The sequence below is a fragment of the Seriola dumerili genome, unplaced genomic scaffold, assembly GCF_002260705.1.
Source record: "Seriola dumerili isolate Sdu_G_001 unplaced genomic scaffold, Sdu_1.0 BDQW01000088.1, whole genome shotgun sequence".
In the NCBI taxonomy this organism is placed as follows: Eukaryota; Metazoa; Chordata; class Actinopteri; order Carangiformes; family Carangidae; genus Seriola; species Seriola dumerili.
In genome coordinates, this window is record NW_019174343.1 from 13161958 (window position 1) to 13179069 (window position 17112).

A 17112-nucleotide genomic window follows, 5' to 3' on the forward strand; every position below is an offset into this window, starting at 1 on the left:
TTGCATGTTAAAGGTTGCTGTCCATGACACATATGCACATACACACAGGCATTCTCTGTGTAAAGGTTGCAGTGGGAGGCAACAGGCTAAGTGGCTGAGTGTGAGTGGAGCTCTTGTCATGTGCTGGTGGTATTCCCTCTGAGGAATGTGGAGGAGAGAGTTCCCCAGTCTGGAGTGGTAGATTCCCACTGCTTGGTCTGAGCATGAATGTAAGCCTTCAGGAACCCATTTGTTTTGTACATGCATTGAACCATCAGTTGTACATTAGCTGTGAAAATGTCCTATTTGGAAAAATTGTTTGTATGTTTCACCTGCAACCTTTTAAAAGTTATAATCTTTAAGTGGTTGATGTGGGTCACCTGTAGCTACTGGTGGTAATGGCATATGTCTTTCAATAATACAGACTCAACAGTTTCTTTCAAAATCAGGCCTTTTTCGATCCTTGGGGGCAACAATCTCACCTTGAGCAGCTACTCTAAGAAGCCAAACAATTGTGTAACTTAATTTTGACTGACTATTGTCTTCTGCATTCTGTCCGATATGTGCATTTGCTGTTTTCTTTGAATCTTATGGGAGACAGGCAGACTCCACTAGTAACCCCCGACAGCATTTCATACAGAGGTAATTACAGAATTTGATAACCATGAATGTTTATTTGCTGAAAAACGTTTGCCATAAATATAATTAAAATTACGCTTGATCTGAAGGAATATCACTACCATACAGCTCACCCTCCTTTTTTTTTTTTTTTTGTCTTTTAAGTTGGAGTATTCAACAACATTTCATTGTTTGTCAGCAACTGACTCTAAGCTCCTGGATGTCAGAGCATCTTTGAGTAGATGGTTTACTTTGAAAGTTTGCTGAAAGTTAAATATACTGTAGTTAATGAGATGTGCAAAAACACTGAATCCAGTAAAACAAAACAAAAAAAAACAAAAACAAACTTGCATCAAATATTTTTGCATGACTGTCCTGTACTAAAGCAGCTATTGTATCTCCACACGACACATTGGCACTTAATGCCCATTGTTTTCAGCGTCTTTGTTACTGATAATGGCCAGGAACACTTTCAGTATGTGTGAGTCAGGTCCCTGGCTGTATCCCTCTCCATTGTGTCCCGCTCTTGCTCGGGGATGACAATGATGCCCACTGTCCTCTCGGTGAAATACATCGCTGTCATAGATTACATTCTACATGGTCCATATGCTCACAACACAGCTGGCCTCACCACAGAGTCTACGGCATCGAGGCCATTTTGAATTCATGAATTATATTGTTGTGTTTGGTACAACGGGGAGAATGTGTCTGATTTCTAGCAAGGGGTGGAGTAGGGGTGGGGGTGGGGGGGGTGGTGGGTCTGTGATTTTTCCTTGTTTTTGTGAAGAAGTGGGAGCATAGAAGGGAAAGGAGGGGAGATCTCGTCTTTGGTGAGTGAGTGAGAGAGGAGTGTATGCCTGACGTCTGGGAACAGGAGAGTCAGAACAGCAGGAGGACTCTGCTATAGATCAAACAGGCTTCCTCTGCAGATATGAAAGCAAGCCAGCCAGGGAGAGAGAAAAAGGCAGACGGGGAAGGGATGTAGGGAAGCAAGAAGAGAGCTGGTAGTGTTTCAAACTAGAGAGAACCCTTGAACAGTAAACGGCACTAATGACCATCTCACTTTACCTTGCGTCTGGCTAGCGGTGATCTGTCTGTGTGAGTCTAGTGAGGCAAGTTGAGAACAGGTGTGGGCCACATGTCTCTCTCTGGTCTGCCATGACCCTTGACCTCTTCTCTTCCCCTGCCAGCCACAGACACCCCCCCCCACTCCCCAGAGACCTGCTTCCAACTCTCAAGCCTACCCTTAAGAAGGGACGATCATTGTACATATATTTGCCACAACCTGACAGCTCTGTGTGTGTGTGTGTTTGTGTGTGCGTGTATGTTTATGATGCAGAGATTACACAGTGTGAAAGTGCTCCCTGTTCTCGCCCTTCAACTCTGAGGCAGCATCAATAATTCAGCAACACATTGCGGAGCACAATGCTACACACGGCATTGCCTTTTCTCTCTTTCCCTCCCTCTAGATTCTTCAGTATTTATCTGTCTCCTGTTAGACTGTTTTTATGCCCCCATTTTGTTTCTCTTACCCCCTCCCCCAGTCTGCTCAGTTCTGCCCACTTTATGTCTCTCCGCTCGCTGTCATGTTTCCGCTACTAGAGCTGAGAATCTGTCAAACCTCTCACTTTTTCTTGCATGCATTAGTGTCTTATTTTTTCTTTCCTCTCCCTCCTGTTTTCCTACTCACTCTCTTATCCCTGATTTTCTTCTTCTTCTTTTTTTTTTTTTTTTTTATATCAGGGATTTCATTCCTGACTTGCCTGTGTGTGCACTCCCTCCCTTCTCCCTTCACTGTCCCTTTCTTTTTAAAATCTCACTGAGGCAGTTTTGAGGGGCCGGAGAGGAGGCCGTGGAGGGGAGCTAGGAGGGAAAGGGTGTGGCCGCCCACACTGCAGCACTCTATTGTGTTGCACTGATTCTGACACGTCCTCTCTCTGACACACACATCACATCACACACAAATTAGGACACGCACGCTGTGTCGAGTCATCATGTCCCAGACTCTCTCTCGTTGGAGAGGCGTAGTCTCTCGGTATCAAGGCAGTCCATTCCTGAGTACAGAGAGCTTTGTTTTCTATCATAAATCCGTGGCTCGCGAGACACTGGGTTCCCATGGTGTCAAAGGGCAGAAAGACAGAGAGAGGAATGCTTGAACAGTAGGACTTGACTGCAGCGTCTACCATAGGGATGTCAGGCGGAGGACACTCGATGTTTTAATCTAATAGTCTAATTCTTCCAGAAATGTGCCTCATCATTGACCCTCCTCCACGGGGAGGTCAAAGCTCAGGGTCAGCTAGAGAGCAGCCAGTCTTTACTCAGCGTCTTGCTCATGCACATTCCAACAGACACTTTGAAGGTGGATTGAACACAGAACGTTAATCAACTGACTGACTCGCACTGCGGCAAGTGAATGCAAGGAGCTGCGTGGGCGTGAGCGTGTTGTTGCAGGTACTCATAAGAAAATTAAAACATGAACCAGGAAGTCCAGTTTGAATAATACGTCCATGAGTTTGAAGGTTCATCAGAGGCCAAAAAACACTGCTCAGCAGGTTATACTCCTTTTGAGGCAGGATTTTACAACTCCAGAAATCAGTCATGGCAGCAACAATTTAATCCCGTCTCTGCACGTAGGAGGTAAATGGCAGAATTGGCATGACACAACAAAGTGTTATGATTGGCCTGCAGAGTGTGTTGCTGCATGACATTAGCTTGCACTGTCATAAAATTTCAACCAGGACCTATAACATTTGATGACCTTGCATGTCTTTGAAGCCCAATGTGGTGGCGCCCCCATTGTGCCAACTTGCTGGTCTCATTCAATCCAGGAATGTCACCAGTTCCTAGGTTAGCCACTCAGTTGGTTCAGCCAGGAGTGATAGTCAGCCAATAGTCCTGTCCTTGGTTGACTGTGGTGACCATCAGATGCTTGTTATGGCTCATGACATGGCGATATTTGAGCTGAAGGGACAATCATGTGGGTGGTAATGCTTGCTAAGTAGGCAGTTATGTGTGAGAAAGCAAAACAACAGCGTGTGTGTGTGTGTGTGTGTGTGTGTGTGTGTGTGTGTGTGTTTGAGGAGCACAAAGGCTGTGTTTATTGTGTATCAGGGTGTCCTCAGGGTGACCTCAGGTGAGCTTTCCTCACCCTGCAGTGGTTTACGAACACATCCTCTGAGCTTCCTCTCAGCCAGACTTTATCTCTGAGGATTTGGGGAGAGGTAGTTTATTTTGATCAAGTCCTCCTTCTGACTTGAGTGCTGGCGTTCTAGTTTATACTTTCCAAGTGCAGGGAAGATTTTGTTAAGGCTTACTTGAGTGTTTACTTTCACACTGTGGAATGATGCAGCCTGTAACACTAAGCTATGTAAGGACATGGAGTTTTATTTAGGCAGTGAGCTCAAACTGACCCCGATTTGCACTGCTGCAGGGACATGAATTTATCATGATGTATCCCAACCACTCAGTGAGGGTACACCAAATCACACACACCTGCCTTGCACGAGGCTCCTCTGCACAGTATGCAACAACCTGCGTTACTAGTCCACTTCCAAATTCACACATTTGTGCAAACAAACAATCATGTTAAAGCAGCTCTAACTGTTATCAACAAGCAAGATGCTGATCCGCCAACCTTGTCTGGTTTTCCACTTCTACTGACGTTGTAATGGCTCCAGACTGTCACAGAATACCAAGCTGTAAAGAAGTGTAACAGAGTGCTGTTTCTATACTACTGGCCTGGTCTTTATATAAGTTCTTTGGGCCTTTGGGTTTGTTGTTTTGTTTTTTTCTTCCAGTGATGTCAAGCTACTCAGTGGAGGGGTAATCTCTAATTCAACCTAATGAAGTTTAACACCGTGTCTCTGTGGTGCAGCTCATCCTGTCAGAGGAATTAGAAAACATAATGCTCTACTTCTAAATCCTGCTTCACTCAGCCAGTGTCACTGCGCATCTTTGAATGCTCAAAATAAAACCTTATTAATCACATTACATAATAAGGTATATATTTTATGTAGTAGGTATGTATTATTTCATTTTATCCATATGAGTATGCACAGACTTTGTCCAACTAGCTATCAGACACTGATTAGTGTAATTGGTCTCACTTTCATGGTAAGCATGCTGAAATGAAAGACCTGTCTTATACATTTTTCTATAAGCTCATTTTCCTACTTCTCCTACGATGTCTGGAAGCCCAAAATATTCATTTAAGGGCTAAGCTCTAATGAAAAGGTCTGAGGCTTTAACCTAAGAGTGTGGTGAATTGAACAATGACCTGAGTCAATTCTTATCACACAGGGTCTCTGTTACACTAAACCTGATGACCCATGGTGTCCCTATGTCACAAATATATCAATTACTGTATATTAGTGCAGTGTACAGCCACACCTATAGACTATGACATGTCTTCTACTAATTACTTTTGTCTGAGGATTACTGTGATCACATTCAGAGGAGCTAAATGTGATCTTCACAGCTTACGACCCCTCTTTATGAAATAAAAGGGAGAGAGGGATTGAAACAGTAGCCTGCTGTATTATTATTACCCACAGACCTAAGCAGCAGAACAAGTGTATCACTTTGCTGTTAGTAAGCCTTCACTGGTGATTGGATAATGTTAACCCACTTGATGCTGCAAGCATCTCATCATGCCTTCACATGACAACAATAAATCATCCAGTTAATTAGATGCACCTTTTAGTGACCATTTCTTATTGTTTATACATAAACTATGCATAAAGACATTAAGTTCATTAAATAGTGAGACTGACATTTCTCTCCATTCTGGTTTGTGTGAACCTGAAACTACGTTCTCAGTTTGTTCAGTTTTTGCTATTGACCATTAGAGAATATATGCTCTGTCTATCTCAGCCAGTTGATAATCACCTCTCCCGCCTTGTTTCCTCTCCTTGACTCAGTTTAAAAGGCACTACATGAACTAGTTCGTCCTGTAGTTGGTCTACCTCAGGAGAGCAGGGTTGTTTTATTGTCATGAAAGGAACTAAATGTAAAACCACCTAAAGATGGAACAATGCTGCACAAAAACAGAATGAGAGGAGCCAAAAGAGTCTTTTTCCCAGCCGAGTCCCCTGAGCCGTTCTTGCGCTGTTCACCGAAATTGTTGTTGCGGTGGTTTGTTGTGCTGAGGTGTTGAGTTGTCCTCCTCTCTGGGAGCCTCTTCATGCAGCTTGGCCCAGTTTATCGCTATCCCCCCACCCCCATGTCTCTGCAGCACTCAGACAAATGCCTGGGTGGGAATGTGAGCGGGTGGGATTGAGAGTGAAGAAGAATTCAACTTGCTATCTGAATGTGATCTTCACGGTGGAAAAAAGGCAATGAGTTAACAGCATAGTAGCACTGAAACCATAGTCGTAGCTCTGTATGCCTCTTGTTTCTCAGTGATAGTATGTTTACCACGACGCTACGCTCTCCATGCGGTGAGGGGCAGGTCGGGTGGGGCTCCGATCTTGTCCCATGCACCCAGACTGTGGTATCTGCAATGGTTGTAGTGACTGACTGCCTCCTGGTCGAAATTGTGGCCATATTTCATTGGCCAGCCCGTCACTGCTGGGAACCCCAGCTCTCTGAGCCGTGCCTCTGCAGGAGTCATTACAGAGCAAGGCCACTGCTCCGTAGTGTGCAAACACATACATACATGCACATGTACAGACATTAGCAGGCATGAGAATGAGTTATTCCTCTGGAGCAGCGGGTTGGAGAGAAGGGTGAAATGGAGGCAGAAAAGAGGAGAGAAGGAGGGGTTTGTGATTGCAGTTGCTGCATAGGTTGATCCTGATTCAGCTTTTTTCTGCTTTTAGTGATGAAAGGATTAGAACCAAACATTGTTCTTCTCTGACTCACACACTGTTCTCTAATAATGATCTACACCTTTACCTCCACCATAACCTTAGCTTTCACAGCTTTATTGTAAGACTTATACTTCCATTGCACACTCAGATCCATGTGTGTAGATGTGTTCCACAGATGCTGTTTAAGGGTGTTTCAGGGCTGCAACCAATGAATATTTTCCTTATCAATATGAATAATGGCTATTACAGATCCTTGTTTTGTCCGACCAACAGTCCAAAACCCAAAGTTATTCAAGATTTACAGTGATACATAAATTGGAGAGAAGCGGCCTCACATTTGATAAGCTGCAATCAGAAAATGTTTGGCATTTTTGCTTTATAAGCGATTAAAGCAAATTATCACTTCATCAAAATTTGATCAATTTTCTGCCAGTCAACTTATCAGTCATTTCCCTTATCTAGCAGTAATATTATTCTAAAAATCTTTTAAGATTCCACAAGGAGATGGTGGCAGCAGAATGCAAAAAATATGTGGCTGCAAGAAGGTAGAATATATTCCATCACAGGATCTGACAACACATTCATTATGCGCACACACACACACACACGCACACGCACACGCACGCACGCACACACACACACACTATATTAAAGTGGGCTACATCTGCATGTGCCTGGCACTCCTTCCACTGCATCACAAGATCTTGTGCACATGCCCCATAAAGTCTCTCCCCGGCCCTCCCCTCCGCTGTCTGGGAAGAAGGCTGCAGCTGAGGACGGCGACGATGTGACCTCAAGGTGGATGCGGCGATAGTATCTCATGTAATCGGCTGCTGTTCTGGGTCTCATCCTTTGTGTGACGGAACATATTCCCCTGCTCTGTTCTCTCAGCCTCTCTGCCTTCCACTGGCACTCAGATAAGGATCGGCAGACATTAGCAGATACAGCTGTTAACTCGCCGTGCTGCTGCCCGCCCGCCCGCCCTCTCTTCTCCACTCTCACTGTATCCTCTGTCTGCATCTCTACCATTTTCCTACGGCCATTTTCAGCATGCCACTGCTGTCTCTTGGAATGCAGTGATAAGAGTTTGCTGCGTAAGGACGTTCATACCAGTCACGTACACGTTTTAGTATCATGCATCTTTTTCCCACTGGGGTTTGTGTGTTTGCGCGTGTGTATGTGTGTACAGTTCTCGCCGTGACAGAGGCTGTCATACACAACTATTAGATGACAGAGGGAGGCTATTACACACTGTGTTAGGCTTCAGAGCGCTGATGCTTCCCTCTGGGGGGGCCTTTATGTGCATGCGCACATGCACAAAAGCCCTCAAGGTCCCCCGTGAATCATCGGTGCTGACTGATGTAATTCTGACAGTGAAGTGAAAGGAAGACGAACAAAAAATGAGACGGGATGAGTGAGCGATTCATGAGTGTTTAATCTAGAAGCAGGGAGTCATTACACACCGTCACTCGTTCACTGGAATTATAACAAGCGTTGACCTGCTAATAGGGATGGAGGTGTCCACGCCCATCCATCGCTATTCGAAAGTCGTCCTGGATGATTCTTGTAATGCTCGATGCTTAGAGAGAGTGCTGTCCACGACTGTCGAGGGTTGATTTAACTTACTACACACACTGTCAGACAGACAACTCGCGCAGACAGACATACACTCAGCGGGCTCCTTCCCATGCTTGTGTTGTGGATTATTCAAATCCCCCGACTGGCTGCTAAGCTGATTAAGGGGGGTGTTATGCACTGGCCATTTGGAAACACTGGAAAGAGTACACACACACACACACACATACACACACACAGTGGGTCAGCTCCACTTAATATTGTGTCTCCTGCTGGACCAGGGTGCTTTAATAATAATGTGTGTGCGTTTTTTTTTTTTGTCTGATACCTATCCATACCTCCTCAGACAGATGGTGGAGAACACTATATGGTCATGATTTGCATCCCTACAGCGAACCTGTGTGTGTGTGTGTGTGTGTGTGTGTGTGTGTGTGTGTGTGTGTGTGTGTGCGTTGGAGCGAGAGCGAGAGAGAGCGAGAGAGCGAGATGATGAAGGCTGTTGGAACAGACTGAGGTCCAGATGGCTGTGTCCAGCAGAGACAGGAAATAGAGGTGACACCAGGTGGATGGTACCCTTGAGGATGAACTACACACACACTGACAGACACAGGCCTAGAAGCCAAGAATTTAGGGAGGTCTGTCTCAAATCAAGTGACTTGATGAGTTGTAAACCAGCGTGTGATCTCATTTAGTGCTGACGCAGTTGACAAATTGATTCACTATTAAGTAGTCTATCAATTAGTCCGTCAATTTTGATAAAGAATTATTTATTTTTGTCATTTATGAAGTAAAAGTGCAGAATATTTGCTGGTTCCTGTATCTGCAGTGTGATTTCTCTAATTTTCTCTGTTGTATATTGGTATAAATGGATGCTTTACAAGAAATTTAGAGACACCACCTTTTGCTTATGTGCATTTTTCCACAATTTGCTGACATTTTACAGATTGAATGATCAATGAAACATAGTTGAGAGATTAAGTGATACTGAAAATAACCATGATCTCATCTGGATCTATCCCCAGTCTGCATCTGTGTGAGACACACCCCTCCCCCAACACACACTCTGTCAGCTTCTTTTCCAGACTGGGTTAGTAGAACAGGCAGAGGCTGTAAATGGGTGAGGAGCTAGTTAACTTTTGATAAGCAGCCTATTTCATTATGCATAGAGACCCCAGCCCCCAATCTTCAACCCTTCCAGCCCCTGTGCCACCACATGAGAGGAATCAGAGCATACAACGATTATTTGGTAGAAGAGTGGATTCAATACTTGAAGCTCCTTCAGCACTAGTCCGAACTGAAACTGATGGATTGGATTCCACCAGTTGGTTGACACGGGAGACTGACCCCCCCTCCAGTAGCTTTGTGACCCCTGACCTCTGCTCCAAACTCACAGAGTGTAAGGAACCCCCAATGAGAGCTCACATGGCTCAGACTGTGGGCCACAGATGCTTTAACACAAACACACACTGTCTTACAAACACACATCTCATCTTCCTCTCTGCATCCTGTTGCGTCGTTCCTCCAGCTGGAGATAAAGCATCTTGCTGACTAGTAAAGGGTTAATGACTCCCTGATCTGACCAGAGAGGTGCAGGGTAGTGCAGAGGAATTTACCCCCCCCCCCACATACTTAGTGCCACCCCCCATAGTTACCCCCCCACCCCGCCCCTTCCCTGTCACCTCCTTTTCACTCCACTCACCTCCTCCTCTGACTGCTCCCTCACCATGAAGGGAGCAACACGGACAAGGAACAGTGATTCCCACACACACACACACACACACACACACACACACACACACACACACAGCTATGATTTAGGGGGGAGGTGAGGTATATCAGCAGGCCCCAGTTGTCATTTATCACTGGGAGTAAAACACATAATGATCTAGAAAAATAAATATAATATTTAGATCTCTAATGCCTGACACCCCCCGTAAAAAAAAAAAAAAGCAAAGCCACTTAGAAGTTTGTGACAGATGTAATTATTTTACATTTGTATTAACTTTTTAAGCATTCGGTCACATTTGCTAGTTGAAGCATCTCTCGTTTGATGTCCAGTATCTTCATTTAGTGTAGGTACATGTTGTTCATCTTTGTGCATTTTCCAAAAATGTCAAACTTAACTTTTAGGGGGGGGGGGCTGCTCTTTTCCTCATCCATTGTTAATAAGATGTTTACAAATGATGATGGGAAATATTTCCTGAAGCTCATATTGTGGCATTTTATGTCAGTGAGTCCCACTTTCATAGCCCATTTTTGCGTTTCCTGGGTCATCAGTGGTTTAATTGATGCTTGCTGCTTGTTTGTTTTTTGTGTGTGTCTATGTGTGTGAAAGAAAACTGAAAGCTGAAAGGTCAGGAGTTTGTTGAAAGCATCCCTCAGCACTTTCTTCTCCATTATGGAGTTGGGTTGAAAAGTGAAATTTCTAAAGTACTAGAAAGACGCCAATAACTTTTACTGTTACCCTCTGAAATCTCCTGTTCTTTACTTATTTATGCCCTGTCATCGCACAGAGTAGCTTTTTATACCTCTCATATCCTCTGCTCTCTGCCTGTGTGTCTCCTCTCCTCTGTCACACGCAGCAGGTCTGCCGTGGTTTGGCTTCAGCAGAGTTTTCCATGTCTAAAAGTCAAGAAGCTTGTAAAATTTCCTCCTTAAGACGACACTGCTTTTCCTAAATTTTTAAGCTCTGGGTGAGAGAGGAAATGCCTATATAAGTTTTAGTGTGTGTGTGTGTGTGTGTGTGTGTGTGTGTGTGTGTGGGTGTGGGTGTGTGTGTGTGTGTGTGTGTGTGTGTTTGTTTTCAGAGGAAAGGCCCAGATCCAAGGAAAAGACATTGGCTGGAATCTTCCCATTCCTGCAATAGTTTTCCCTCCAACACTTACTGTACTGTAATTCTATCTTTTCCTCTACTCCCTTCCTCTCTCTCTCTCTCTCTCGCTCGTGCGTGTGTGTGCGTGTGTGTACATGTGTGTGTGCATGTGTGTGTGTGTACAGTGAAGCAGTATTAGGCAGGCATGTCTGGAACTAATAGATTCCACCCGGCTAAAGAATCTTGTGAGGAAATACTACCTGCAACCTGAGGCTTCAGACTACCGACTCGTTCAACTGCCTAAAAATCACGTCCCCTGGCCCCACCATCCCCTCACACACACACACTTACTCACACACACACACACACACACACACGCTGCTTGCCCCCCTTCAAACTGCAAACCCCTGGCCCAGTTTCTCTCCTGCAGTCTCTCTCTCTCTCTCTCTCTCCCCTTTTTTCCTGCCCGGTTTCAGGTTCGGAGGGTTATATTGGTGAACTCCACAGCTGCCTGTTTTTCTTCAGGCTCTTTCATTTGGAGAAACAGACGCACACACACGCACAAATACACACACACACACACACACTCACACACACACCTCAGTCCATCCCCCCATCCTGCTGCACTCCGTCTGTACACACACACACACACACACACACACACACACACACACGCTTCCTGTAGTTGTTTTAGTATGACCCTCCCCTCCCGTGTGCTCCCTACTGGCGATGAACTGGTCCTACTGACTTCCTGTCTCTCTGTCCTCTCTTCCTGTGTGTACAGGGATGAATGGACATATTATTCACTGTGACGCAGTGCCCCCCACCACCACCACCCAATTACTCACCCTTTACACTGCTTTCTGTTCTTTTTCCCTTTCTTTCTGTTTCTTTCATTCTTCAGAGGACAATAGTATGAGCTCACAGTGGTACAACTCAAAACTATTACCGCCCCCTTTCTGCTCCCCCTCCTCTTCTCCGCCGCTCTGTGCTGCAGTATCAGCCCCTGGAGCAACAAAGACCAGGCCTTACTGCATAAACACAGCATATACGCGCGCTCACACGCACACACAAAAACACAAACAGGAAAAGAAGAATGGTAAAAAGAAGGTAATATTGTACCTTGCTGGTGGCTAGATCTCCTGGTTGGATTTCTCAGAACTACTTAACTGCTGTATTAGTGTGTGTGTTCACGCTGTGTTCACTGATTACCTGGCATAGGTTGTAGTTAGTCACAGCCAATGCCGGCAAAGCAGCTTGTGTTTAAAGGATTATCCTGGTTTATTACGACTTGAGTCTCACATTTGTTGCTGTGGGCGTTGTTCCTATTGCCTACGATGACATATTGATGTCAGTTGCTGAGATCTGTGAACTCTGATATGTCACCACGATGTGGAACACAACAAGATACAAAAGTGGTCAGACAGAATGGTTTTGAACAAGACTTGAGTTTCCATATTTATCTAAACCATTTCATTCCTCTCCACCAAATAAGTTTGACTAACTTGGTGGTTTGTTTAAAACCGGTTTGATCATCAGACTTCTCGTGTTTCCCGCCTGGTCTGACTTGTTTGTAGTGATATTGCCATGTTCCCAGACTTTCACAGTAGAGTTGTGATCTGGATTCTCATCGCAAATGTTTCTTTTTGTAATATCTTCAAGATTACTCAACATAGAAACACAGGAGTCTCCCACATAATGCGACACTTCTACAGACACCAGTTTTAATTATTTGAATGTAACTTCTGAGCGATGAAGTGTTTTCAGTCAGTTTTTTGAGAAGTAGAGCTGTAGCGGATCTGAAAACCTTCTGTCAAAGAACTGGATACTTTCTAATGCAGCTGTTCATCTTTTGTACTGATGAGTCAACCAGGAGAGTGTCATGCCCATCCAAACTGTGGAAGTGTTTCAAATGTGAGTTGCGTAACATTATCTGTGGAGAAACTGAATGGGACTTTTACTCCAGGAACCGGAGGAATCTAAAATGACTTCTGCCACTTTGTAACTTAAATCTGTCGGCAGCTGTGTTTCATTACTGATAGGAAAGATGGTTGAAACTGTAGATATAATACTCGTGTTGCAATAAACTGAAACTACCTTTAAGTGAACTGAATTGTTGTTTCGGTCTGGGTCTGTGCCAGTCTGTTGTTCCTCTGTCGTTTGTACCCTCCCTTCACACTCCCATTCCAGCCATTTCAAGCCTTGTCTCAAACACTCATCACGTCTAGTTGTAAACACTTGCCGTGTGTGTGTGTCTCTTCAAGCCCAGTCCAATAACAGAGGAGGACAGATCTGTCCTAGCTGGAAAGCTGCCGTCAAAACGGCTCAGAGTGACAGTTTGGATTCGCTGTGTCCCATCGCTGTAAGTGTGTATGTGTTGTGCCCATAGCCTGGTTGTTTTCAGGTATAATGAGTGCTCGCAGCAGTGTGTGTGGCTCCTGTATCTAGGCCAGCTCAGAACAGCATCCAGGGCAACCGTCACTTCTGTCAGCTCCCAAGAAAACAGCCCTAAAGCTGGTGCTGTGTTGCTCCAAAAGAAAAACTAACTTTAGCTACAAAATGTAATGTTACAGGAAAAAACGACTTTTGGGTTCCACATTGTGCTTGCCAAAAATGGGATTCGAATATTATGTGACTGGTTGGATTGTCTTTTGGCAGTGCCTATTTCCTTTTTTAGTTTTGTTTCCTTCTGAGCGTCCATCCAGACATTTGTATGCAGCAACATGTCTGACTGTAGTTTGCTTTGAGGCAACCCAGACCAGCTGCCTTCAGCCCACTGCAAAATTTACTGCAGGCACTGACCGTGGTGGTAATGTCATTCTAGCGTGGTTATGCTGTCTACATCCATCATCTCTCTCTATTTTTGCCTTCCTTTCTTGGGATCAGGACAAGCAAACTAATCAATAATGGATGATTAGGAGCGGCAGGTTTGGGTGAGGCAGAAAAAAGAGATTGCACTCCTCAGATTTCGACCATTTCAAGCTAGTTTGTGAAAGTCGCCGTTTTCCTACATAGAGAGAGACATATGGATGCATTGATGTCACTTATTCACACGATACCACCCCCCACCCCCCCTCTCACCTACACTGAGTGCCAAAAGAAAAACCAACAGGTGGCTCCTGTGACTGGATAGAATTGCGGTAACGTGAGGAAAATAAACAAAGAAAGAAAAAGAAAAGGTACTTTCACAACACGGGCGTAAATGTGAAGTAACGTTACACTAAACAAATTCTGAAGGGGTATAGATGCCCGGTCTTGATTGGTCAACTTGACCGGGTTCTTCCTGTGAATGACGGCAGATGTTTACTGTTTCACTGGACCTTGGTGGACGGTTCACACCTTCTATATGTAGACAAGTGAAGTATGTCGACGGGTTTTGATACAGGGACATGAAGCTCTACCGGAGAGAAAGACCAGCTCATCCGGTATTGCTGAGTTGTTTGTGTGTTTGGTCGTGGTGCAGCGGGACTGGTGCGCATGTGATAAGTGTATGGACGAGGCTCGTGCAGACTGAGCCAGACAGCCCTCGGCACTACAGACTGAGGAGGCGTAGAGGGGAGGGGGAGGGGGAGGGGGAGGAGGGAGGGAAAAGAGAGAGGAGAGCATCAGTAAAGTAGAATCCCAGAGCCCGATTACAAGACCTGCTCTCATCTGCCTGGAAAATGTGACTGGGCTGTCTGGAGGGGGTGGAGGCGTCACATTTCAGTTCACATCCCACTTCTTACTGGCTCAGGGGATGACGACCGTTACAGGGGGATGAGACGGAAAGGAAGACCTGCATCGATCTTTTCTGACGGCTTCTCTCCTCTTTGCTCTACCAAGCTCCATGTCTCTCAGCTAACACTCCTCTCCTGATGTCAATAACAGCGTTTAGATGGAGAAAGACTTTCTTTTTTTAAACATCCCTCGCAGGAATTCATTCAGTTTAGCAGCCAGTATAAACGGGGTATGGTGTGCAGAGCTCAGGGTTAGCTTTGGTTGGTTCATACTCCCATATATTTTGTAAATGGAGCGTGCTGCCAGAATCATTCTTCATCCTAATGTGACAGTTAGGGGCCTGAGAGGGGTTTCAGGGCATGGCCTCCCTATTAAATTCATTTTACCCCCATTAAACCTGCTTTCTAAACATTTAGACCACATGGGACTGCTGTCGCTTTTTTCCTCTACATATCCTTCACCCCTCAACCTGCTGATTACCTTATGCTTTCTGTCACCTTCTTATTCTCCTTAAGGACGGGAGCGCTTGTTTTCACTGCGGTGTTTGTGCGCGTGTTTTTGTGTTGTCGTCTCCGGTCGTCTAATTACAAGGCCGCCATGTTGAGGTTTTCTGTCGCAGCCTTGAGAGGCGGTACACTGACTCACCCCCCATCATTGACGACGCTGTGCGATGAGGAAATTATACACAAACACACACACACACACACACATGTGCAGACCACGGGGACAATAACACATGTTGTCAAAGCAAATATTCACAGCAGGTCATTAGCACAGTCACTGGCTGTGTGTGTACGCATTTATTTGGCGAGTACTTGAGTGTTTGTGCCGTAGTGTCATAATGCCACAAACCTGCTCTGCTCCAGCCTTTTCAATCAGCAAAGAATGTCTGTGAGTGGACACAGCCGCTGGTTAGTGGCACAGTGTTTAGGTCTGTGTTTATGAGAGAGCGAGAGAGAAGTGGGAGACGGGGGTGGGAGGAGTGGGGTGGTCACAGACACATTTAGATATCCTACTTCTCTTTGTGGTAATGAGAAACTGCACTCTCAGCTGTTAAACACAAAGGCAGCATTAACAGTCGCCGTCAGCCAGAGGCTCAGTTTCTGCCTGCCTGTGAGGGTGTATGTGTGCATGTGTGTGTGTTTCAATGAGTGTGTGTATGTGAGGGGAGTCGATACTGCACTGAAGCCAGGATGGAGGCCAAAACCGTCCGCTTTCTCTACAGCCAGCGTTGTAAAGGTAGGACATCTTGAGTATAGACTTGCCATGATGGAGCTGCACTGGCTGGCACTTGGGGTTTGTGTGTGTGTGTGTGTGTGTGTGTGTGGGGGTGTGTGCATGTGTGTGGTTGTTGTTTTTCTTAACTTTTTAAAAGGGTGCATGCGCAGCCTACTCAGCATTGGCAGGCAGCTATGAGAGCATAGCATTAATCTGTCAGCTGTCAGCACTGATCCCGCTTATCACCATCCTGTGTGTGTGTGTGTGTGTGTGTGTGTGTGTGTGTGTGTGTGTGTGTGTGTGTGTGTGTGTGCGTGTGTGTGTGTCTGTGTGCGTGTGTGTGAGTCCTTGGGTGTTTACATGTGTGCACGTGTTGCTGCGGATGCTTTGTGTGTCTCAGTCTATAACTGCAATGGGCAGGACTCTCCAGAGGACGTTTCTGTAGCCAGTGATTGAATATGGTTACCGAGTGTGTCTGCACTGAGTGCACTCTATTAATTTGAGGCCAGACTGGAGAGCAGCATGGCGGAGGGAGAGGGGAAGGAGGCAGGAGGAAAATGAAAAGTGATAAGCTGGGATAAATGACTACCGCACACATGTGAATGAATATGATGTACACACATACGCAGCAGTCGGTGCTTTAGGAACTGGTGGGAGGGGAATGAATTTCAGCCAAGACTCCAGGCTGATGTGTCAGGGCTCTGGCAGGTGTTTTCACTGGAGCTGGGTCCATCCTCATCAGCTGTAAGATCTTAACATCTTACATGTTGTTGTGGCATGTATCTTATGATGATATCACTGTACTGTCAACAGTAATGTATGCAGCTTTCTTCCCAGTTCTATGGCTCATTGCCTGTTGTTACCATTTTTTAAGAGGAAGGAGGCCTTTGATTCTTGATTTATTTTCTTTTGTAGCTTGAATGTGCTGACTACACCTGGATTACACCGTAATAAAGCCAACAAATAGGTCAAACTCTGACGGTCTCTTTCTCTCTCCCCCACTCTTCTCTTGTCCCTGGCAGAGATCCGTGCCCAGCTGGTGGAACAGCTCAAGTGCTTGGACCAGCAGTGTGAGCTGAGGGTGCAGCTGCTTCAGGATCTGCAGGACTTCTTCAGGAAGAAGGCGGAGATTGAGATGGACTACAGCCGCAACCTGGAGAAGCTGGCTGAAAGGTTCCTCACCAAGACGCGCAGTACCAAGGACCATCTACTCAAGTATGACACATTCGTATTGCACTGCCGCACTGGGCTGCAGATTGTTACCGTTTACATTTTAGTATTTTTGTATACAAGTGTCCGAGACAGCTCAATATTCTTCCCTGTGAAAGTTTCCAAGTAAGATGAGACTTCACCCAATTTCCTTATTTAGCCTTTTAAACAGTA

At 45.4% G+C, this 17112-nt stretch overlaps 1 protein-coding gene across 3 annotated transcripts in view; it reads left to right on the forward strand.

The window, feature by feature from the left end:
• srgap2 (SLIT-ROBO Rho GTPase activating protein 2) overlaps nt 1-17112 on the forward strand; it is a 53152-nt gene that overhangs the window by 12095 nt on the left and 23945 nt on the right. For 2 of the 3 annotated variants that reach the window (XM_022744823.1, XM_022744825.1), the window contains exon 2: nt 16752-16944. In XM_022744823.1, the coding sequence (XP_022600544.1) occupies nt 16752-16944 (193 nt within the window). Of the gene's footprint in view, nt 1-15720; nt 15751-16751; nt 16945-17112 lie in introns of those variants that run through there. The other variant, XM_022744826.1, reaches the window with a different exon arrangement.